Source organism: Aythya marila (genome assembly GCF_965140915.1).
Source record: "Aythya marila genome assembly, chromosome: 24".
Lineage (NCBI taxonomy): Eukaryota > Metazoa > Chordata > Aves > Anseriformes > Anatidae > Aythya > Aythya marila.
The window spans coordinates 2,929,783-2,950,142 of NC_139065.1; the positions used below are offsets into that span (position 1 = coordinate 2,929,783).

A 20,360-nucleotide genomic window follows, 5' to 3' on the forward strand; every position below is an offset into this window, starting at 1 on the left:
CGCCGCCCGCGCCCCGCGGCATCCCGGGACTTGTAGTTCCCGCGGGCGGCGCCGCACCTGCCGCCGGCCGCGCACTGCTCCCGGCGGCCCCCGCGCGGCGCCGCACCTGGGCGAGCCCTCGGACTACAACTCCCAGCAGTCTCTGCTTCACCTCCCCCCCCCCCCCTTCTCCCTCCTACCCCAGCCCTAGCAGGGCGGGCTGGCCGCCATCACAGCGCCGCCCGCTGCCCGCGCCCCTCGTTCCCCCGCTCCCCGGTCCCGGCGGTGCCCGCACCTCACACCCCGCACCCCGCCCGTGTGGCACCACCAGAATCCAGCCCGGCCTCGGGGCTGGGGAGCTCCGGGCCCGCCCGTCAGCCCCTCAGCGTCCCCTCCCCACACCCCCCCCCGGGGACCCCTCGTTGCTGAGGGGGGAGCTGAGGGGAAATGGCGGCGGCCCCGCTCCGCCTGGAGGTGCCGTGAGGGCTCCGCTCGGGGCTTTTCTCCTCATAAACACCCTGCTTAAAGCGAGCCGGGGAGCTGCGAGGCGCAGAATTGCCCCGGCGCTCGGCGTTGCCTCTTCCCCGGCTGCAGCCCCGCTGCGGGCACCCCCAGCCCCGAGGCCGGGCACCGCCAGCCCCGCTGCGGCCCTGCCCAGCCCAAATTTCTTCGTTGGGCCTGCCCCGAGCCCCCTCTCGTGGCTGCAGCGCCTCAGCACGGCCCCGAGCAGCCCCTCCTGGCAGCTCCCGGCTCGGTTTCCCCAGCGCGCAGATGAGCCCGCTCCAATGGGGGGACACGTTAGGGGCTGTGAAATACCCATAAGAATCACAGAATTTCTAGGTTGGAAGAGACCTCAAGATCATCGAGTCCAACCTCTGACCTAACACTAACAGTCCTCCACTAAACTATATCCCTAAACTCTACATCTAAACGTCTTAAAGACTTCCAGGGATGGTGACACCACCACTTCCCTGGGCAGCCTGTTCCAATGCCTCACAACCCTTTCAGTAAAGAAGTTCTTCCTAACATCCAACCTAAAACTCCCCTAGCGCAACTTTAGCCCATTCCCCCTAATCCTGTCACCAGAAAAGAGCATCAAGGAAAATACGTAGTTTAGGACAGAGCTCCAACTAGCAAGGCAGTGAGGGTGTGAGGTGTTGAAATGGGTTTACATACAACCGGACAGATTAATGGCACTAAATCAGGCACAGGTCATAAATACAAAGTCACTGTCCTTGGTTCAGAAAGGCCTTTGGAGGATGCTGGAGGCTGGGAGCCCTCAGCACCCGCTCCTGGCCCCTGTGGGATGTGGGCCTGCTGGGTCCCATTTGGGGTGCCCAGCTGTGGCCTTCCCGTGCTTTCCATGATGTTCTTCCCAGCGGGTTTGGTTATTCGTGGTGAGAAACCTGCTGAGCCCGTGCTGGATCAGGCCTGCAGCTCCGTTACTTTGCATTTATTGCTTCAAGCGTTTAATTACCTCTGGCTGCGTGCCAGGCTGATGTGAGCCATAGCTCCGGCGCAGCGATGTGCACAGCCACGCTAGTGGTGTGGCTCACGGTTCTCTGAGTGTCCTCCCCACCTGCCATGTGGTAACGGGGCTGCAGCCCACCCCCTTCTCCTACACAGCTGACAAGACCACCCCGTGCTCCTGTGAAAACCTTTTGTGTTTTCAAAACTTGCCTTATGGAAATTTTACCCAAGTGTATTTAGAGAGATTTCTACATCTGCCCAGGATTCCTGGACATCTGACTAAACTGCTGGATGCCAAGAAGTCCTGCACAGACACAGCTCATGAGAACTGGCTGTAAATCATACAAAGAGTGATCCCAAAATTTCTGGCATATGTACCGTTACTTCTGGGATGTAGGGCTGCTTTGCACGTGCACAGATCTGCACGAGCCTCCAAACTGTGGGATTTGCTCTGTGTGCCAGGGAGTCAGTCGAGTGCCTTCCTGGAAATGTCTGCTGTAAGCTGTGCTTTCTGCAAACTGCCCCCGCTCTGTAGCAACCACAGCCAGAAGAATGGCAGCCCTATTCCAAATACAATTTATCTTGAAAATGGACTATATCCCCAGGAAAAAAAAAAAAAAAAAAAAAAAAGAAAAAAAAAAGAAAAAAAAAAGACTTGGCTGCAAGAGAGGACTATTTTCTGTGGCTATGAGCCTCTTGCCATCCTTTCCTCCTCTCAAACACACCCTGGATCCTTGACACTCGTGAACACATTCCCACCTCTGTTTTCCTATCATCCATGCCTTCAAATTCAGTTCTGGCCTTCCTATCTCAGCAGGAAGCTTTTGAACAAAAAGTATTATTCTGCATCTACTCCCAGGCTGATCTACATGAGCACGTGTTGCTGGCCATGCAAAACCTCTGTCTGTGTGCTTCCAGCTGCTAACATCTTTAACTACCGTTTTCCTTCCCTTCAGTTTCTCACCGAATTTCCTTTAACTGCTCTGTTATAAATAAGTGCTTTATTTATATAATAAAACGGCTTTCTGGAATGGCCCAGGTTTGTGCTTTTTATGCACCTCTGCCAGCAGCTTGTTTGTCTGGAGTTAAAAAAAAAAAAAAAAAAAATCATTCCTTTTATGTTTGCTGAAAAATAAGTTTACAAAATCTGCCATGGGTACTACGGTAGATCAAAGCCAGAATCTAACAGCTTGTGAACTCCACGCTCTTTTAATATCTGGTTACCCTGACAATGTCCCACAAATACTGGTTTTGTTTCAAGCTCGTAGCACCGTTTTTGACCTCTTGCAAACCCACATTGTCTTTGGTCACTCCTTGTGGCAGCTTGGCTCCCAGTTCACCGATCCAGGGCAATGTTTGCCTTAACTCACCGGTGGGATCCTTCCCAGGTGCCCACGACATCTCCAGCACATTTTAACTGCGCGATTGTGAGCTGCTGGGGCGATTTGTCCCACTGCTGGTGCGACACTAGATGGCGTGGGGACCCACAGCACCTGCCCGAGCTCCTGGAACTGCTTTGCCTTCTTCCCCCTGCTAGAAAAGGAGTCTTGAAGTGAGAACTTTTCGTCTCCTTCCTTCCTAGGTGCTGCTGAATGGACGGGGAGGCTGCAGCAATGGAAGGGAATGAAGGGCTGAAGCCAGCCTGCCGTGCGCAGCCTGAGTGGTAGCTCTGCTGCTCGGGGATGTGAACGAGTTTGGAGTTTGTCCTGAAAGGGAAGAGTGTCTCAGTGAGACAGCAAAGCATCCCACTGCCTGTGCCTGGAGCTCACTCCCTCCTTACAGAGGGTTGGGTACTTCACAAGTCTGATCTCCTCCAGCTTCTGCAGCAAGCGGCCCCAGAGCAAAGAGCAGACCTGAGGTTTGCAGCGGTGGACCATGATTTTTGGGATGCAGGGGGCTGAGGCTGTGAGTCCGCTTCTAATTCACACGCTCCATCTGCTGAGAAAAGAAGCAGGGGGATGTGAGCCTCCGAAACCTGACGACCCTTGATGCACAGCCAGGGGAAGTCAGCTGGAGAGGCCAACTCTGTGCAGGTCTGCTGGAGGCCGACATCTGCAGCACCAAGTGCTGTGTGTTAGACACTTCCTCTGAGTCATCTGGCAGAGGTTTCCCAACCCCGAGGGGAAGGACGCAGCCCTGAGCTGTGGCTGCTCTGGGGTAGGAGTGTAACAAGGCCTCAGGGAACCCTGCGGAAGATCCACGGCCGTCGTGACCAACTGCGCTGGGTGACACCAGGGCGCTCCCGTCTCTGTCCTCTTGGCAATGTGCATCGTGGCATCTGCCCCACAGCACGGGACGTGAGCAGCGTTTTCCCCTCGTGATCCTCGTCCCCTCCCTGCATTTCAGGTCTTGCTTCAGGACCAGGGATTTCTGACCCTCAGCTCAGGGCAAAGGATATGATGCCAAAGTTTTCTAGGTCCAAAGGAAGCACCTCCCTCTGCTCCCCTCCCGCTCCTCCCTTCCTCTCGGCTCTCTCCCGTAAGGCTGTGCCTGCCTCGGGCACCGTGGTTCAGAAGAAAACAAGCAGAAAGGGACCCTTGAGCCCCAAAAACCCATAGCTGGTCTCTTTCTTTTCAAGCAGAAAAGGCCAGCCCATGCTCTCATTCCTGGTGTCCCCTCCTAGAGGCTCCTGGACATCGGGAAGGATTTCCTCACGCAGAGGGGGGGCAGGCATTGAACGGGCTGCCAGGGAGGTGGGGGAGTCCCCATGCCGGGAGGTGTTTAAGAGATGTGTGGACGTGGCTCTGAGGGATGTGGGTTAGTGATGGGACTCGGTAGGGTTTGGTGACAGTGGGCTGTGTAGGGTGACGGGGACGTGTGGGGTGACAGGGGGACGTGTGGGGTTAAAAGGGGATGCATGGGGTGACAGTGGGGCTGTGTGGGGTGACAGGGGGCTGTGTGGGGTGACAGGCAGACGCGTGGGTTTACAGGGGGATGTGTGGGGTGACAGACACGTAGGGTGACAGTGGGGCTGTGTGGGGCTAAAAGGGGATGATGTGTGGGATGACAGGGGGCTGTGTGGAGTGACTGGGGGACACGTATGGTGACAGGGGGATGTGTGGGGTGACAAAGAGATGTGTGAGGTGACCGGGGGACATGTATGGTGACAGGGAGCTGACTGGGGTGCCAGTGGGGCTGCGTGAGGTGACAGGGGGCTGTGTGGGGTGACAGGGGGCTGTGTGAGGTAATGAGGGGATGTGTGGGGTAATGAGGGGACGTGTGGGGTGACAGAGGGACACGTGGGGTGACAGTGGGGCTGTGTGGGGCTAAAAGGGGATGCATGGGATGACGGGGGGCTGTGCTGGGTGACGGGCAGATGTGTGGGGTGACGGGGGATGCGGGGGGTTACAGGGATGATGTGTGGGGTGACAAGGGGCTGTGTGGGGTGACAGGGGGCTGTGTGAGGCGACAGGGGGCTGCGTGAGGTGACAGGGGGCTGTGTGGGGTGACAAGGGAGCTGTGTGAGGCGACACGGGGCCACATATGGCGACAGTGCGACGCGCGGGGAGCCCGGCGGGCCGCTGAGGGCTCGCCTCAGGCATGGCGGCGGGGCCGGGCCGGGCCGTGCCCTGCAGAGCGGCCCCTCGGGGCGGGAGCTGCCGTCACATCAGGGCCGGGCCGGGCCGGGCCGGGCCATCGCTGAGCGCCAAGCGCCGCCTTCCCCCGCCGCCAACAAAAGCCCCCGAGCGGCCTCGGGCTGAGCAGCGCCGCGCCCGCCGCTTCCCGACCCGACCCGACCCGACCCGACCCGACCCGCCCGGCCCCGCTGCAGGTAGGTGCGGGACCCCCCGGGTGGGGAAGGGGAGCACGGGCAGAGGGCACGGGTGGAGGAGGAGGAGGAGGAGGAGGAAGAGGAGGAGGAGGGGGGGGGCCGTGATGCTGAGGGGCTCCCTCCTGGCTCTAAGCTCGGCTGCCGCCTCGTCTGTCAGCGTGGAGAGCCCTGGAGGGGGCAGGTGCCCTCCTGCATCCCCCCCCGACCCCCTCCTGCATCCCCCCGACCCCCTCCTGCATCCCCCAATCCCCTCCTGAATCCCCCCCAATCTCCTCCTGCAGCCCCCCGACCCCCTCCTGCATCCCCCATTCCCCTCCTGCATCCCCCCATCCCCTCCTTTGTCCCCCCGATCCCCTCCTGCAGCCCCCGATCCCTGCAGATCCGTGTGTCAGGGGATCCCCATCCCTCAGGACCTGGCTGGATGCTCTCAGGCAGATCCTCGGAGCTGGCAGCAGGACCAGGGCGTAGGAGAGGGCGTTAATTAGCGCCTGGCAGGCGCAGCGGGTGCTGCCAAGCTCAGCAGCAGCTGCTTCCAAATCCCTGAGCTCCCCTCGAGGAATCGGCGCTGAGCTGGGATGCAGGGAGCGAGAGGACACGGGCACTGACACGGCGATGGTGGGACATCGGCGTGGCCTCCGCGCATCCAGGTTTCGGCGGCGAGGCTGGAAAGGGGCTCGCTCGTTTTGGGACCAGCCGTGGTCCTGGGCAGGGCTCGGTGCTCAACGCATGTGGCTTGTTGCTGCCGGGGCGTTGAGGGACAGGGCAGGCAGCACGGCCCCTTCCCTGTGCCCGTGGTTTGGGGAGTGCCACCCAGGCAGCCTCCATCTCCTCCGTCTGCCGGGCTCCTGAGCTCCTCTCCGCGCTGCCAGGATGTGACCCAGGGGGCAGAAAGGTTCATAAAAGCTCAGGTGGGCTCGGTCGGATTAAGGGGTTTGATTCCTGCGGAAGTCAGGAGCTTTTCTTCGCCTACCTGGGAATGCTTTGGGCGTTTGTTCTAGGTGAAATCGGATTTTTTCTCTGACAAACCAGGTGAACGTCCAGTTGTGGTAGGAAGCTGACAGGTTTGCCGTGTGAGCAGCGGGCAGCAGCAGGCACGTGGCGGTCGCGCTGGGTGAGCGCTCACAAATACCCATGTATGGCAGCGGGCTCAGCACCCCGCTGGCCTGGTGCCGGCCCCGTCCCTACACAGCAGAGCTGCAGACCTGCCTTGAGACGGCAGCAGAAGCAGCGCCGAGCATCCTGCTCCGGGTACTGGTGGCACTGAGGGTCTCTTTCCACCTCAGACCCCCCGACCTTCTCCCTTCCCATCCAGGCAAAGCCCCCAGAGATGTCTGGCCCCATACAGCTGCTGCCGTGGGGTCAGTTCACTGCTTTGGGCGCTGTGCTGCAATCTGGAAGGCAGCAATTGCACCCCAGGGCTTGGGGCTCCAGCTGTGCTTCCCTACCCTTGTCCTGTCCCTTCGGCAGGCCATGAATTTTGTGCAGCACTGGTGCTTTCCTGCCATCCCCTCTGATCAATGCTCCTTGCGAGAAAAACAACCCTTCACACAGGCCAGCGTGGGTCTCCTGGCCCTTAGCGAGCTCCTCCAAGCACGAAGCGAGTGCCCTGTGACGAGTTCCTGCGGGGTATTTTCAGCAGATGGGGATGGTTTTCCAGCTGGTGCAGGAACACAAACGATGGCGCTGACATCCCAGGTTTAGCAGCATCCCCGAGCACTGGGACGTGCTGGTTCTGTACTGGTTTGTGCCTGGTTCTTTAGCATAACCTAGGCTGCCTCCCGACTCGGTGCGCCGCAGGCTCGTCTGGAAGGTGAGGCTGCTGCTCGCACTGAGCAGGTGAGTGGTGCTGCTCTAGGGCCAGACACCAGGCTCTGGATTTATGCTTAATCTCCAAAACACGTCAGCCTCGTGGTTCTTTGCTTCCGAGCCATGCAGCTGTTGGTAGCACGGCGCTGTCTTGGTTTGTAGGGCCCCTTGCCTTGCTCAGAGCAGCTCTGAGCCACAACTGGCACAGAGGATGCTGCCTGGAGGGCTCCGGTTGGGATTCCCTCGGCGCTGGGGGATGTGGAGCTGCAGGAGGGAGAGAAATAATCCTGGGTTTGGCTGCCCTGGGTCTCGCTCATGCTCAGCGAGGTCTTTGGCTGCAGGGCCCTTGTGTTCCTCATTTGGAGCGGGCCCGGTGGGGATTTGGAGAAGTGTTACCAGGGTGGCGACGGGCCTGGAGGCTCAGAGCCCGCTGAGAAATGTGGAAATGATTGCGAAGCCTCCCACAGCCCTTCAGGCAGCCGTTAAGGGGGGAGCTGGGGCGCTCCGCAGGGTTTGGGGTCATCCCTCGATTTCTGTTTTTCCTGCCCTCTCTGCCCCGTACCAGACGCTGCTTTTCTGCCTCTCTTGCAGCCTGCCGGGCTGTCAGCATGTGCCCTGCGTGTTGTGTGGAGTTCCCTGTGACTGGGAGCTTCTGTCCCCTGCTCTGCGCCCTGCTGTGACCCTCACGAGCCCCATGTGTCCCCAGGGCAAGCCGGTTCTCTACAGATCCATCCTGCCTGGGGACGTTTATCGGGCTTTTTTGGGGCTGCCTGCGTGCTGCTGGGTGCTTTCCGGGGGGTTCCCCTGCCCTGGTCGCAGTTGAGTTGCTGACACAAAGCCTCACCTCTCATCTTCCTGGGGCAGAGGCAGAAAATAAGCAGCACGAGGGCCTGATCTGCTCGGGGGGCACGCAGGGGGGACCTGGGAGCACCCCCTGTGCCCCGCAGCTCAGAGAAGGGCGTCCCTGCTGCTGACGTCTCGCTTTGGGTAGAGGAAGCTTCTTCCTTTGCTGCTGCTGGAAAGGGGAAAAAACAAAAAAAAGAAAACAAAACCAAAAACCACGTGGCGGAGGCAAAGAGGAGCGGCTGGCCCCAAACTGGGTGGGTGCCGTGTCCCTGAGCGTGCTGGGGGTGCCCGGCTGGGGAGCAGGGGGTGGTGGGGGGGCTCCAAAGCCCCCCGTGGTGGCATCTGGTGGCTTGGGAAGGGACAGGAGAGCCCCAAACACGTGCCACAGCCAGCGGCGTGCAGTTCCCGAGGGGTCTGGCGTGGTGCAGGAGGGGCCCGGGGCTATGGGGGGGCTGCCCGGGCTCCTTCTGCCCCCCCTGGGTCAGCTCCTGAACCTGGCGGCTCCCTCCTGCCAGGCCAGGAGGAAATCCCGAAATAAGGCGCTTTCCAGAGAAACGCTTCGTGGCCTTTTAAGGCAATGCAAAGGATCTGGCCGAAAGGGAGGGATTTGGCACCGAGGCCACGCGCTGGTCGGAAACCCGGCTCCCAACGGGCTTCCTGCCTCCGGCTCTCACCCAAACAGCTCCCGACCCAGCTCCCTGCCTCTGCTGCTGCCCACGGGGGGCTGGCACCCGGCTCGGGGGCGTGCAGTGCGAGGGCTGCTTGCTTTGGGGACCTCGTCCCGCAATTTTCAGGAGCTAGGGACGGGGAAGCTGGAAGCAGGATGGAGGATGATGGAGGTGTTGATGGGGAGAGGCCCCTGGAGACCTCCCAAGCTCACGGACCCTTCCTACACCACAGGGCACCACCAAAAATTGTTTGGTTCTGGTGTCTTTGCAGTTACCTGGGGTTGCCATCAGATCCTCCTCGTGGCCACACTCAACCAGCCGGCCTCCCTCAGCACCTCCTAGCGGGACTTTGCTGATTTTGGGGTGCCCTGAGGTTTCTGTTGGCCTGGTCTTCAAAAACAAGCCACCCGTGTTAACCTCTCCTAATATTTTAGGGTTAGCTGCAGATTTTACCTGCAGATCTGCCGATAAAGGGGCCTTTTGGCCACGCGTCACCAGAGACGTTTCAGGAAAAGAGGAGGGAGAAGCAGAAGCATTGATAACCTGCCCAGGAGCTGCACGGCAGCGCTCAGGTGCTTGTCCTGCACCCCTGGGGTGCCCATTTCGCAGCCTTCGCACTGCTCCCGCAGTCCTGGAGCAGATTGGGGTCCCCGTACAGGGAGGAGATGTGAGCGGCCGGCCGGGCGTGCCCAGGGTATGGAAGCTGTTGGGGACACGGCGCCAGAGCCCCCAAGTGTCTGGGGACATCAGCGGGTGCCCCGATTCAACCAACAAACGTTTTCTGCCCCTGCTTTCTCCGCAGAATGCCGAACTGGGGTGGAGGGAAGAAGTGTGGCGTGTGCCAGAAGGCGGTGTACTTCGCCGAGGAGGTGCAGTGCGAAGGCAGCAGCTTCCACAAGTCCTGCTTCCTCTGCAGTGAGTACCAGCCCGGCCCTCCTGCCCCACTCACCCCAAAGCTCCCAGCCTGGTTGTGGGATCTGGCCGGGGACTGACCGCGGGGGTCCCTCCCTTGCTGTGCTCTGCAGGAACCCTGGCCACTCACATCTCCCTTTGGAGGCAGCAGGACAGGGCCTGGCGAGTAGTGTCACCTTGCTGAGAGCAGCTCCTTAAAGCCAGGACGGCCACGCTGCAGGTTCAAAGCCCTTTGAATTAGGCTACCAGGGTCCTCAGCCTGTGTTACCAGCTTGCCCCTGCCCTGAGGGCTGTCCCTGAGCAGAGCGAGGGGAAGGTGTGAGGCCCCTGGCGTGGCTCTGTTTAGCCTGCGGACAGAAGGATGCAGGCATGGGACAGCAGCTCCCTGTGCGGCACGAAGGGAGCAGGAGCCCTCCTGCCTGGCCGTGTCTGGGCTGAGAAGCTCGCTGTGGCTCGAGGGGACCAGGAGGGCAGTTTGCTGTCCCTGACTGGCCGTCCCCGGATGGGCAGGAGCGGTGGCAGGTTGTGCTGGCTCCCTGCAGCAGGAAATCCTTTCTTCCGCAGCCCCAGATAAGGAGGGTGGGGACGTTTCCATTGTTTGCCCCTGCCAATGGCTTTTACCACCCAAAACAATGCTGCTGGGGGCTCTCGGAGCTCCCTCCAGGCTGAGGATTGAGGTCTCCCTGCCCTGCAGCCATCCTTCCCCACGGCCCTTTCTGCACAGAGGGGCAGTGCTGGGGGATGCTCGCACCACACCAGCACCCAGAGCACGGGGCTGGCACCAGGAGCCAAGAAATCAGGCACGAGGTGTTGCTCTGAGAAGGGAACACACAGAAACAAGCTGCCAGGGAGAGATTTGGAGGTGAATCCAGCCCGGGCTGCTGTCCCCGTGCTCGGCTCCCTGCTCCGCCTCCCTTCCCAGCCTCTGCCCCTGTGCTGCACTTGGGCCCCAGCGGGGAATTCGAAGCCGTTATCTTTAGGGCAGAAAAACAAACACTCGGGCCTGATTTGCCAAGAAAATAAGCAGAAGGGAGCCAAACCTACCACAGTGCCTTCAAACAGGAGAGCAGCTCCGGGAGTGAGTGCTGACGGACTGCGTGGCGGGCGTCCAGCCCAGGCAGCGCAGCGAGGCAGGAGTGGAACGCAAGGGGCTGCCGGCCTCGGCTCCTGGAGGGCTGATGTGGGGCAGCTCAGCTGCTCCTAGAAAAACAAAGGGTCCTTCAGGCGATGAGGGCAGGGCGCTGGAATCTCTGCGATGCAGAAAACGGGGAGCCAGGGCTGATTTCGAGGAAGCAGACGGGGAGGAATTTTTGTGCTGCCTGGCAAAGTGCGGCTGCTTCAGGCGCGGGGCAGAGAAGGAGGGAGCCAGATGCTGCGCTTCGCTACCCCCCTTAGCACAAAGCCTTTAAACCTGCCGGTGCCAGTCCCCAAATTCCAGGCCTGCAGGGTCTGTGTGAGCACGGAGTTGCCCCCTATGAGCTCCGGGGTACCGCGGGGACACCCCAGGTGCCCTCCACCTTTCAGCAGCCACAGGACCCCTTCACCAGAGTGCCCGCAGCCAGCAGGAGACCCTGCCAGACCCTCCTTAGATGGCAAGTCAACCTCTCCCCATCCACCTCCTGCTCCTTTTCCACCTCCTTTTCCCATCAGCAGCGTGCGGGGCCGCCATGGAGGAGAAGCACCATATTTAGTAACGGGGCCGCTGCTTCTCGCCCCGAATTTAGGAGCGCCGTGCTCTGTTTGCATTCCTGCGATATTGGTAAAGGCCAAGAAACTTTCCTGCTGGTGGGGAGGGAAACGGGCTGCTGGGAGCGTTGACATTTAAGGCATGTAAGCAGGATGGAGAAGGCTGGGTCACAGCTGTAACAGGATCTGTTTTGGGGCTGGCTGCCAGTGCCGTGGACTCTGCCTTGGGCGTCTTGCTCCGTATGGGGCAGGTAAACACTGGAGATCGCTGCGAGCCTGCTCGGCTGCTGCTCTCCTTCCGTTGCAGCTTGCTGGGTGCTGAGTGCCAGGAAGGGCTTGGAAGCCAAGGTGGAGGCTGAGATCAGAGCTGGGACAGGAGTCAGGAAAACCTAAAAGTCGGGCGAGGAGCCTGTGTGGTCTGAGCCCAGCACCGGGCTCAGGCTCTGGATGGGCTCAGCCGGGTCCCCAAGCCCCCCCTGCTGTCCCCTCGTGTCCCGTCCTGTGTCCCACGCTGATGCCCAAGGCTTGAATGCCTCAGGTGTGCTGAGTGTCACCCCTGCTCATGTCACAGCCCGGGGTGACTCGTGTTGGCACAAACACCTCCTTGGGAACCTGCCTGGGGTCTGGGGGGGAAACCTGCCCCGTCCTGGCTCCCGTTTCCTTCACCGTTCCCCCCAGGATGCCGGCAGCAGCGGGGTTAACAGAGCGATTGCCTTATTTATTATCAGCCTTGTAGCTTTGATGGTTGCTTCCTTTTAAAGCCAGACAATGTTCTTGTTGTGATCCTTATCTCCAGCTGTTTTGCATGCGCTCCCTTTGAACAATGATCTTGTCTAGGGTTTCCTGCTCCTTGAAAGCCGAGAGCCGTGCTATCCCTTGTGAGGACTTGTTTTCTCCAGCTAATTAGGGAGATCTGGGTGCGGGCTAATGGCTGGGCCCTCCCCTCTCTTCTAGTGGTCTGTAAGAAGAACTTGGACAGCACCACCGTTGCCGTGCATGGGGAGGAGATCTACTGCAAGTCCTGCTATGGCAAGAAGTACGGCCCCAAGGGCTACGGATACGGGATGGGAGCCGGGACCCTGAGCACTGACAAGGGCGAGTCTCTGGGAATCAAATACGAAGAGTGAGTTGAAGCCTTGTTTTGAAACCAGGGCTGTTGCGGGCACATGTCTTTTTCCCCTCACATCTGTCCAGCCGTGCTGCTTGGCTGTGGAGCCCAGAAAACCCCGACCAGCAGAGCCTAATCTGGAGGGTGCTGGGGGCACCTTGCTCCCCAGGGACACCCACCCCATGCAGCCCTCCTCCTTCACCCTGGGGCTGAAAGCATCCCGGGGCGAGCTGAGAGCCCCCAGCTGGGCCCTGTGCCCAGGGAGCAGGGAGAAGGCCGGCGTAACCCAGCTCCTGGTGGCACCGAGGTGCTGAGGATTCAGCCCTGTCCCATGGTGTCCCTGTAGGGGAAGTGGACTCGGGTGTGTTTCTGGATGGGTCGTCCCTCCTGGCCAAAGGAACAACCTCCTGGAGGTCCAGCAGGGCCCAGAGAGCTGCCCACCAGTTTCAGGGAGCTTCCCACATCCTGGGCATGCCACGTAGCTGGCAGGAGGCCCACGTCTGCTCCCACCTTCTCAGTGGGATGAGGGCTTGGTGGGACACGTCCCCACAGCCCGAGCCTGCTGCCCATCCCCTCCCAGCACCCAGCTCATGGGGCTCAACACCGCCCTGCCAGGCCCCCCAAAACTGGGTTGGGGTTTGCTTTCCCACAGCCCTTCCCTCCTCCTTCCTGCTCCTGCAGCCCTAATAACATCCTCCTTCTGTTCCACAGGGGCCAGTCCCACCGACCCACCAACCCCAACGCCTCCAGAATGGCCCAGAAAGTCGGGGGGTCTGACGGGTGCCCTCGCTGTGGCCAGGCGGTGTACGCGGCCGAGAAGGTGATTGGAGCTGGAAAGGTAAGAAACGGGGTGGAGAGGAGGGGGGGACACACGTAGCACAGGTGGCTGTGTGGCAGGGGGATCCACACGGGTCCCGTTGGGAGCCTAAAGGAGAGTGTGGCAGCTCTGGGAACCGGGTTCTCCAGGTTGCCTCACTCCTCCAGGCCCGTGGGTGGGAAAGAAAAACGTTTTTTATAAAACGTAGTCAGTGCTGATCAGTGGGGGACACGGTGAACGTCCCTGCTGCTGGATGGGTTTGGAGGATGAGCAGTGGTGGGACCGTGGCCACTGCCACCGCCAGCTGGTCACACACATCGTCCAGCGGGTCTTCTCCACCCTCAGCTGCTGGCTGGGGTGCTGCAGCCCAAATTTGGGGCAGGGAGTGAGTTCCCGAGGTCACTGCTGCTCTTGGGGCAGGGGGAGGTGTGTGGAGGTGTGGAGCCCACCGGGTCAGCTGGGGTCGGTGCCGGACACCCCGCAGCAGCCCTGGTTGGTGCTCGCCGTGCCCAGATCATCTTTTTGCTGGGATCCGCCGTGTCCCCAGCCTCACGGCATCGTTGTACCACGGCTGATGGTGCAGGGGCTGTGATGGATACGGTGTGGGTCAGCCCAGGGTTGGAAGGCAAAGTTGTCCTTAAAATGATGACCTGGGCTTTCGGCCTCCTGCTGTTGTCGATGTTTACAGGGACCCAAATCTGGCAAAGCCATTGTGCTCGAACAGGGACCTCAGAGGATTCCAGGGCATGTATTTCATGTGCTAATGTTTGCTGGATGACTCCATCTGCTACCTCCTCCCCCGGCCCTAATTTCACATATTCTTCCAAAAAAGGTTTCATGTTTTCCAAACTGTTTATTTAAATTCCTCCGTGAGCGGCTCTGGCTACTCTGCGGGCTGCTCCGAGGCTGTGAGCTCATTTATCCCCGGAGGACTGGCAGGGCCGTGGGGGAGTTTTATTTTTAAACGCTGGCTGATTTCTGCGTTCTTACTATCTGTTTGTTGCCTTCCTTGGAGCTGAAGCTGTGCAGGGGCAGGTGTCAACCCCCCCGTCCCACCCCCAGGCTGAGGTGCAGCAGCAGCGGTGGATCCCAGGCCACTAAGTCGAGGGATTTATCCTTGTGTTTTAGACCCAAAAAGGGGGTGACTGCTCCTTACCTGCTGCCTTAAGCGACTGCTGCAGGTGGGCTGAAGGCTCTCGAACGGGCTCAGCGTGGGAGCAGGGACCACATCAGATTTTCCCCTCTGTGTCCTCCCCCTGGGGCTGGGGGGTTTCGCTGAGCATGGAGGCAGGGAGGACAGCTCTTCCACAGAAGGGCTTTCACCCTCTCCAGACCTCTTTGCTCATGGTTTTGGGTCTCCAAAGGGACCCACTTGGTAGCCAAAGCTTTGTTGACCTGTCCCCGGCTACTGTCTGACCGTGCTTTGCTCCCGTCCCGCAGTCCTGGCACAAGTCCTGCTTCCGCTGCGCCAAGTGTGGCAAGAGCCTGGAGTCCACCACCCTGGCAGACAAAGACGGGGAGATCTACTGCAAAGGTGCGTGCTGCCTCCGTGGGGTCAAGCCCCGTGCTGGGAACTGGGATGGGAGCGAGGGCTGGGGAGGCGGTGACCCCCGCAGCTGGTTTGGGGGCTGGCTGCGGGGCCGGGGGCCTCTCTGTTTGCCCGGCAGACAGGGCAAACCCCGACCTGTTTCAGCAGTGCCTTCTTCAGGAGAAGGACCCGCTCGCGTGCCCGTGCTCCCCTCGTGCTGCCGCCCTTACCTTTTCTCTCTTCCCTCACTCTGCAGGTTGCTATGCCAAGAACTTCGGGCCCAAAGGCTTCGGCTTCGGGCAGGGGGCCGGGGCGCTCATCCACTCGCAGTGAGGCACCGGGAGCCGGGCTCCGCTCGCCCTGAGCCCCTCCAGACCAGCCCGGGCTTCCCGGCCCTCCCCGCACCGCCGTGAGCACCCTCACCCTCATCCCTCCCTGCCCGCTGCTTCGCAGCACCAGTGCCTTCCCCCTGCCCTGGCCCAGCGCCCCCCAAAGCTGCGGGACCCCCACGGCCACCCCGGGTCCCGCTGGCACGGCCGCAGCTGGGGACACAGCTCGCCCCCACCCGCAGCGAGGCCCCCGCGCCCAAAGCGTTCCGCTCCGTCGCCCGTGCCGCCAGGATGTGCCACGCTGCGCTGTGTCACCGAGCAAGGAATAAACATCAAAGCTGACCCAAGCCTGGCCTTGCCTGAGAGGTTATTCCCCCCCGGATTGACCAGGGAGGACGGGAAATGTCGGTGATGGGGGCTCGCGGTGAAAGCAGGAGCTGGGGAGCAGCTCGCTGGGACTCAACGTGGCCCAGCTGGGCTCATGCTGGCCGGGCTCTGCCCCTGCTCCCTCCCTGCGGGGCCGTTCCCAAATTTCTGCCTCCTTCCTGCAGCCCCGCAGCAGAACCCGGGTGCGTGGTGGTGCCGCCACGCCTGCGCACCGAATCGACGCCCCTGCCCGGGCTGTTACGTGGCGCTCCTCCAAACAGGCGTGCCCAGCACTGCTGGATAATTAAGAACTTTTCACCTACTCCTGAGGTTTTTTTTTTTGTTTTGTTTTACTTTGCAGCACCCTGGATCGTGATCCACCAGTTTGGCAGCTTCCCAGGTTTAATTTGTTTTCAGCTAAACACTTCGCCTTCTCTCCGTGCTTCTCTCCTTTGACCCGTGGGAGATACCCACAGGATCAACCTCGCTGCAGCTTAGAGTTTATCCCTGGTGAGCTCCAGAGGGAGTTTTGGTGCTTTTTGAAGCACCATGGTTGTAAACACGGTTGGGCAAACGGGACGGGTGGTGTTTGGAGAAGCACAGGAGAGGCAGAAATCCCTTGGGTAGGACTTGGGCACCTTTATGGAGTTAAGCACTTTCTCCCATTCATCCCACCCTTGATTTTCATGTGACATTTGGGCAGCTGGGGTGGGCAGCAAGCCCTTTCTGCCTTCCCAGCCATCCTCCCCACCGCCGTCCCATCACCCAGCCTGTCCCCCAGGCCTCTCCTGGCCGGGTTGGGCTGGATTTGCCTGGCTGGGGTTTGGCCGAGGTGGTGACAGGAGGCACCCGGTGCAGGAGGGGTGTGAGCAGCAGGGAGAGCAGCGGGCTCGGGCAGCACCCGCGGTGCAGAGACCGAAACTTGGCCGCCTCGGAGAGGGGGCACGGGGGGACGAAGCCGCCCGCGCTCTCCGTGAGCGTGGGGTGGGTGCCGTGCTGCAGCTGCCTGCGCCGTGCTGGGCGCCCGTCCAAGTGCTGCTGTCGAGTCAATAAAGGCAGAGCAAGCCTTGCTCCAGGCTCGTTTCCTCGTAGCTGTAGGGGAGGTGTCAGGGAGCAGGGGGGTGCTGGCGTGCTGAGTGTGGTGGGCTCCGCTCAGGCTGCTGGCTCCTGGAGACCTGGAAAGCTGGGAAAACTGATGGGTTTGGTGTTTTTTTTTTTGGGATGTCTGAAAGGCAGAGGGTGGAAGGGGCCCGTGGAGGTCTCCAGCCCAGCCGCCTGCCCTGCGGGGCCAGCTCCAAAGGGCTGAGCAGAGCTCCTGGTGTCCGGTCAAGTCAGGAACCCTCCAAAGACGGAGGTGCCACCAGTGCAGCTCCCATCACAGCGTTTGGCTCCTTGTGAGCATCAGTCCCCCTTGTGGCACACAGGTCTGTTGTCTCTTGTCCTTTTGCTGTGCACTTCTGCGTCCCTTTTCTCCGTGTTTTTCTCCTCCAAGCAGTGGAAAACTGCACTTTGTTCTCACCGAGCCATCCCCTGGCTGACCAAACGCAGTCCTTCGGCCTCTCCTCCACCTCGCCTGCTCCTCCCCACTGGCCTCCCTTGTTGGTCTCCATCTCGGGGTACCGAGGGGCTCAGAGCCATGCTCAGTGTCTGTCAGCTCATGCTGACACAGCCCAGGGGCTGGTTGGGGCTCGTCTCTGCTGGGCATTTTCAGCAGAGCCGCCCCCAGGCTGCTCGCTTGCTCTTGGGGATGCTCCCGAGCACCCAAGCCCTCGGGGATGCTGCAGCCCACCGCGGGTGGGTTTCTGCTCGGCTCCCAGCCCCAAATATCCCCCAGCTGAGAGCCTGGGCGGTGTCCTGGGACGGGGACCTTGCCCCCAGGGATTGTTATCGCTGGTTGGGTTGTCCTGAAGTGGCTGAGGGTGAGGTCGGGACTGAAATCCCCGCTGCTGGCAGGGGGTGCCAGCCTGGGCAGGGCAGGGCGGACACCGCTGGGGTGGAGGAGGTGATGGGGAGAACAACTGGGATCAGGGGGGCTCTCCGGGCATGCCCCGGCCCCATTTGCAGTGGGATGGCTGTGACCGTCTGCTACCCTCTGCTGGTTACTGCTCCCCGTGCACGGGCACACCACCGGACAGACGGACGGACACGTCCGGACAGCTGCACCCAAGGGTGTCCCCAAACACCCAGGGACAAAGGTGTGGAGAAAGCCTTGGCCGAAGCTCCTTTGCCTCCGTGGCTGTGGGAAGATGATCTCGCCGTGGTGGCGAGGCCGTGAGCAGCAGGGCTGGGGGTTTGGCAGCCCTGGGCTCTCCCCAGGTGCCGAGGAAGGAGCCTGCAGTGGCTGATGTGAGCTGGGAACTGCAGCCCCCAAACCTCTCCCCAAATTCCCAGGACGCAGCATCCCTGGAGCTGAGCTTTGCCAGCACGAGGGAAAACAGCCCCGGGTGCTCCTTGGGGGGACAGACCCAGGCACCTCTGCTCCCCCAGAAGCAGTGCTTGGGGTGACCCCTGGCTGTGCCCAGCCCCGGTGGGGTCACTGGGGACCGCGGAGGAGCCGGGGCCGCCCGACATCCCGAAACCCGGGACGGGCAGGAGCCGTGCCAGCGTGGCGAGGTTGGCCCCGGGGAGCACGAACCAGTTCTTGGCTGCGGCAGCCACGGCCCTGCCCTGTTAATGAGGGATAATGAGGAGCCTCTCCTGGGCTGCAGACTTGCCCCCCGGCCACGCCGGCTGCCAGCGTTGCCCCCGGCGGGCACCAGCCCTGGATGGTGACCCCGGCACGGCTCCGCGGGGATTTTTTCCCCTTCCAGCCCTCGCAGGGTGAAGGGACCTGCGCCCTCAGCATCTCCAGGGGCTCATCCAGCCACCCGTGGGGCTGTGACCGTCCCCATCTCGAGCAGCCCAGGGCCAGCACGGTGTCCCCAGGTGTCCCCGGGGGCAGCAGACCCGGGCCAAGCCCTCCGCCAGGCGCTGGCATGGGAACAGAGGAGCTGCGGTGGCCGGGAACGAGACGGGCTGGAAAGGCGCCGGGGTTTTGCCTGCGGGGAGGGAGGACTCCGGCGGGACCGGGCTGTGCCGTGCTGCCCCAGCCCCGCTCCCTGCAGGTCACACGAGGCTGGGGGTGCTGCTCCTCGCTGCGGGACAGGCTGGGGACATCGCGTCCTTCTCCTTGGCAGGGCTTATGGGGTCCCCACAGCTCCCCCAAGGTCAAGGTCGGTGCAGTGCCCAGAGCATCGCACCCCCGGTGGCACTGCGCTGACCCCACAGCCCCATTTGCAGGTGGCACCGCACCCCATCGCCCCCTGTGCCAGCCCCGTAGCCCCCTGCCCTAGCTGCCACCTCACCCCACAGCCCGTTCCTGTCCAGGAGTGCCCCCCAAGCCCCTTCCCCAACTGGCCCCACGTGCGGGTGCCACTGCCCCCCTGCAGCCCCACGGTCACCTCGTGCTGCACCCGCCGCCCCCCGTCCCCACTGCCACCGCCCCCCGCAGTCCTGTGGGGTTCAGAGAGGGCCTCGGGGCTGCTCCCGCCTGCGGGCACCCCAAAAGCACCCTCGGGGTGGGTGCAGCGGGGCCGTGCCGGGCCTGGCCGGGCTTCGCCTGGGCGTGAAGGGTGCCTGCACGGCAGGAGGGGCCAGGCGAGGCGGGGAAGGAATGCAAGTGGGAGAGCGGCCGGGCGTGCAGCGACACATCCTGGGGAGCGCGGAGCCGGGGATCCCACACGCTGCATGGGGCAGGAGGCAGAGCCTCGGCGATAGGGACGGCCGGCATGGGGCATCCCGGTGCTGCCCCGCTCTGAGAGCCGCCGGGGGGCTGATCCTGGGGGCGCTGAGCCCCGCACTGAGCCGGGGGGGGTCCTGGCGCCCGGCTGGGGGGGCTGGAAATCCCCGTCGGGGGATGCTTGGCCGGAGGAGCTGAGGATCCTGCGGCACCCAGGAGCTGCCATGACCCCCGAGAAGGTGCTGCGGGAGGGGGTGCTGGAGAAGCGCAGCGGGGGGCTGCTGCAGCTCTGGAAGAAGAAGCGGTGCCTGCTGACCGAGAAGGGGCTGCAGCTCTTCGAGCCCAAGGGCTCGCGCCGCAAGGAGCTGAGCTTCGCCCGCATGAAGGCGGTGGAGTGCGTGGAGTGGAAGGAGCGGCACATCTACTTCACCGTGGTGATGGACGACAGCCACGAGATCGATTTCCGCTGCGCCCAGGAGGACCCGGGCTGGAACGCCGAAATCACCATGGGCCTCGTCCGCTTCAAGAACCAGCAGGCCATCCAGATCGTGCGGGCACGGCACAGCTGCAGAGCAGGTACCGGCCCCGCCGTGCTCGGGGCGCGGGGGACCCGAGGGATCCTGTCCCAGGGGCCACATCCAGCCCCCAGGGCGCTCCCGGGGGAATCACGGCACCGGTGGTCCCGGGGCCGGGGCAGTCCCGTGGGTGGGTATGGGCATTGCATGCATATTTTGGGGGGTGCAGGTGGGATGAAGGTGGGGACCGCAGCCAATCCTGCTCCCCAGCCCCCCTGGGGGCCTGATCCTGCCCCCCAGCGCGGGTCGTGCGGGTGACGAGCGCCTTCTCTCCGCAGTGGTGCAGTACGACGCAGCCCCACCGGGCCAGCCCGCGGCCCCGCAGCATCCCAGGAGCAGGATGGAGACGGTGCTCGGCTCGGCGGGTGGCACAGAGAACGGGATCCCGGCTGGCAACTGAGGCCACTGCCCTCAGTGGCCCCGGGGAGGGCAGCGCAGGCGCCGGCCTCTCCCTCCTGGGGCAGGACAGCGAGGAACCGGAGGAGCCACAGGGCTTGAGCCGCATCCACTGAGACCGACAGGGCAAAGGACACAGCCAGGGCCACCGCACGGGGCTCTGGACACGACGGAGGTGATGTCCCCACCTGGGGGCCCCCTGTCCTTCGGCCAACGTGGGCAGGACTGTGGCGGGCTGGCGGAGACCCCCCAAGGACTCTCCTGCGGGACAGGGGATGGGATGGGGGAGGCTGAGCCCGAAGGAAGCAGCAGAGCGGTGAGCTCTGGGACAGACGGATGTGGAAGGGGACACGGCTCCCCCTGAGCCCCCACGCTGAGAAGGGG

General features: G+C 62.2%; 2 protein-coding genes across 2 annotated transcripts; both read left to right on the forward strand.

Annotated features, from left to right (window-relative positions):
• The first annotated feature begins 5,078 nt into the window (after positions 1–5,078).
• On the forward strand, positions 5,079–16,356 carry CSRP1 (cysteine and glycine rich protein 1). The gene is made up of 6 exons (XM_082778259.1): positions 5,079–5,221; positions 9,344–9,456; positions 12,094–12,262; positions 12,959–13,085; positions 14,505–14,598; positions 14,849–16,356. The coding sequence occupies exons 2-6, from the start codon at positions 9,345–9,347 to the stop codon at positions 14,923–14,925; spliced, it is 579 nt and encodes a 192-aa protein (XP_082634385.1). The 5' UTR covers positions 5,079–5,221; position 9,344; the 3' UTR covers positions 14,926–16,356.
• Positions 16,357–19,229: 2,873 nt separating this feature from the next.
• PHLDA3 (pleckstrin homology like domain family A member 3) lies at positions 19,230–20,151 on the forward strand (the record flags this gene model as incomplete). The annotated part of the gene is made up of 2 exons (XM_082778325.1): positions 19,230–19,581; positions 19,859–20,151. 2 exons carry the CDS (start codon positions 19,230–19,232, stop codon positions 19,978–19,980), a joined length of 474 nt encoding a protein of 157 aa, XP_082634451.1. The 3' UTR covers positions 19,981–20,151.
• Between the last annotated feature and the right edge of the window lie 209 nt (positions 20,152–20,360).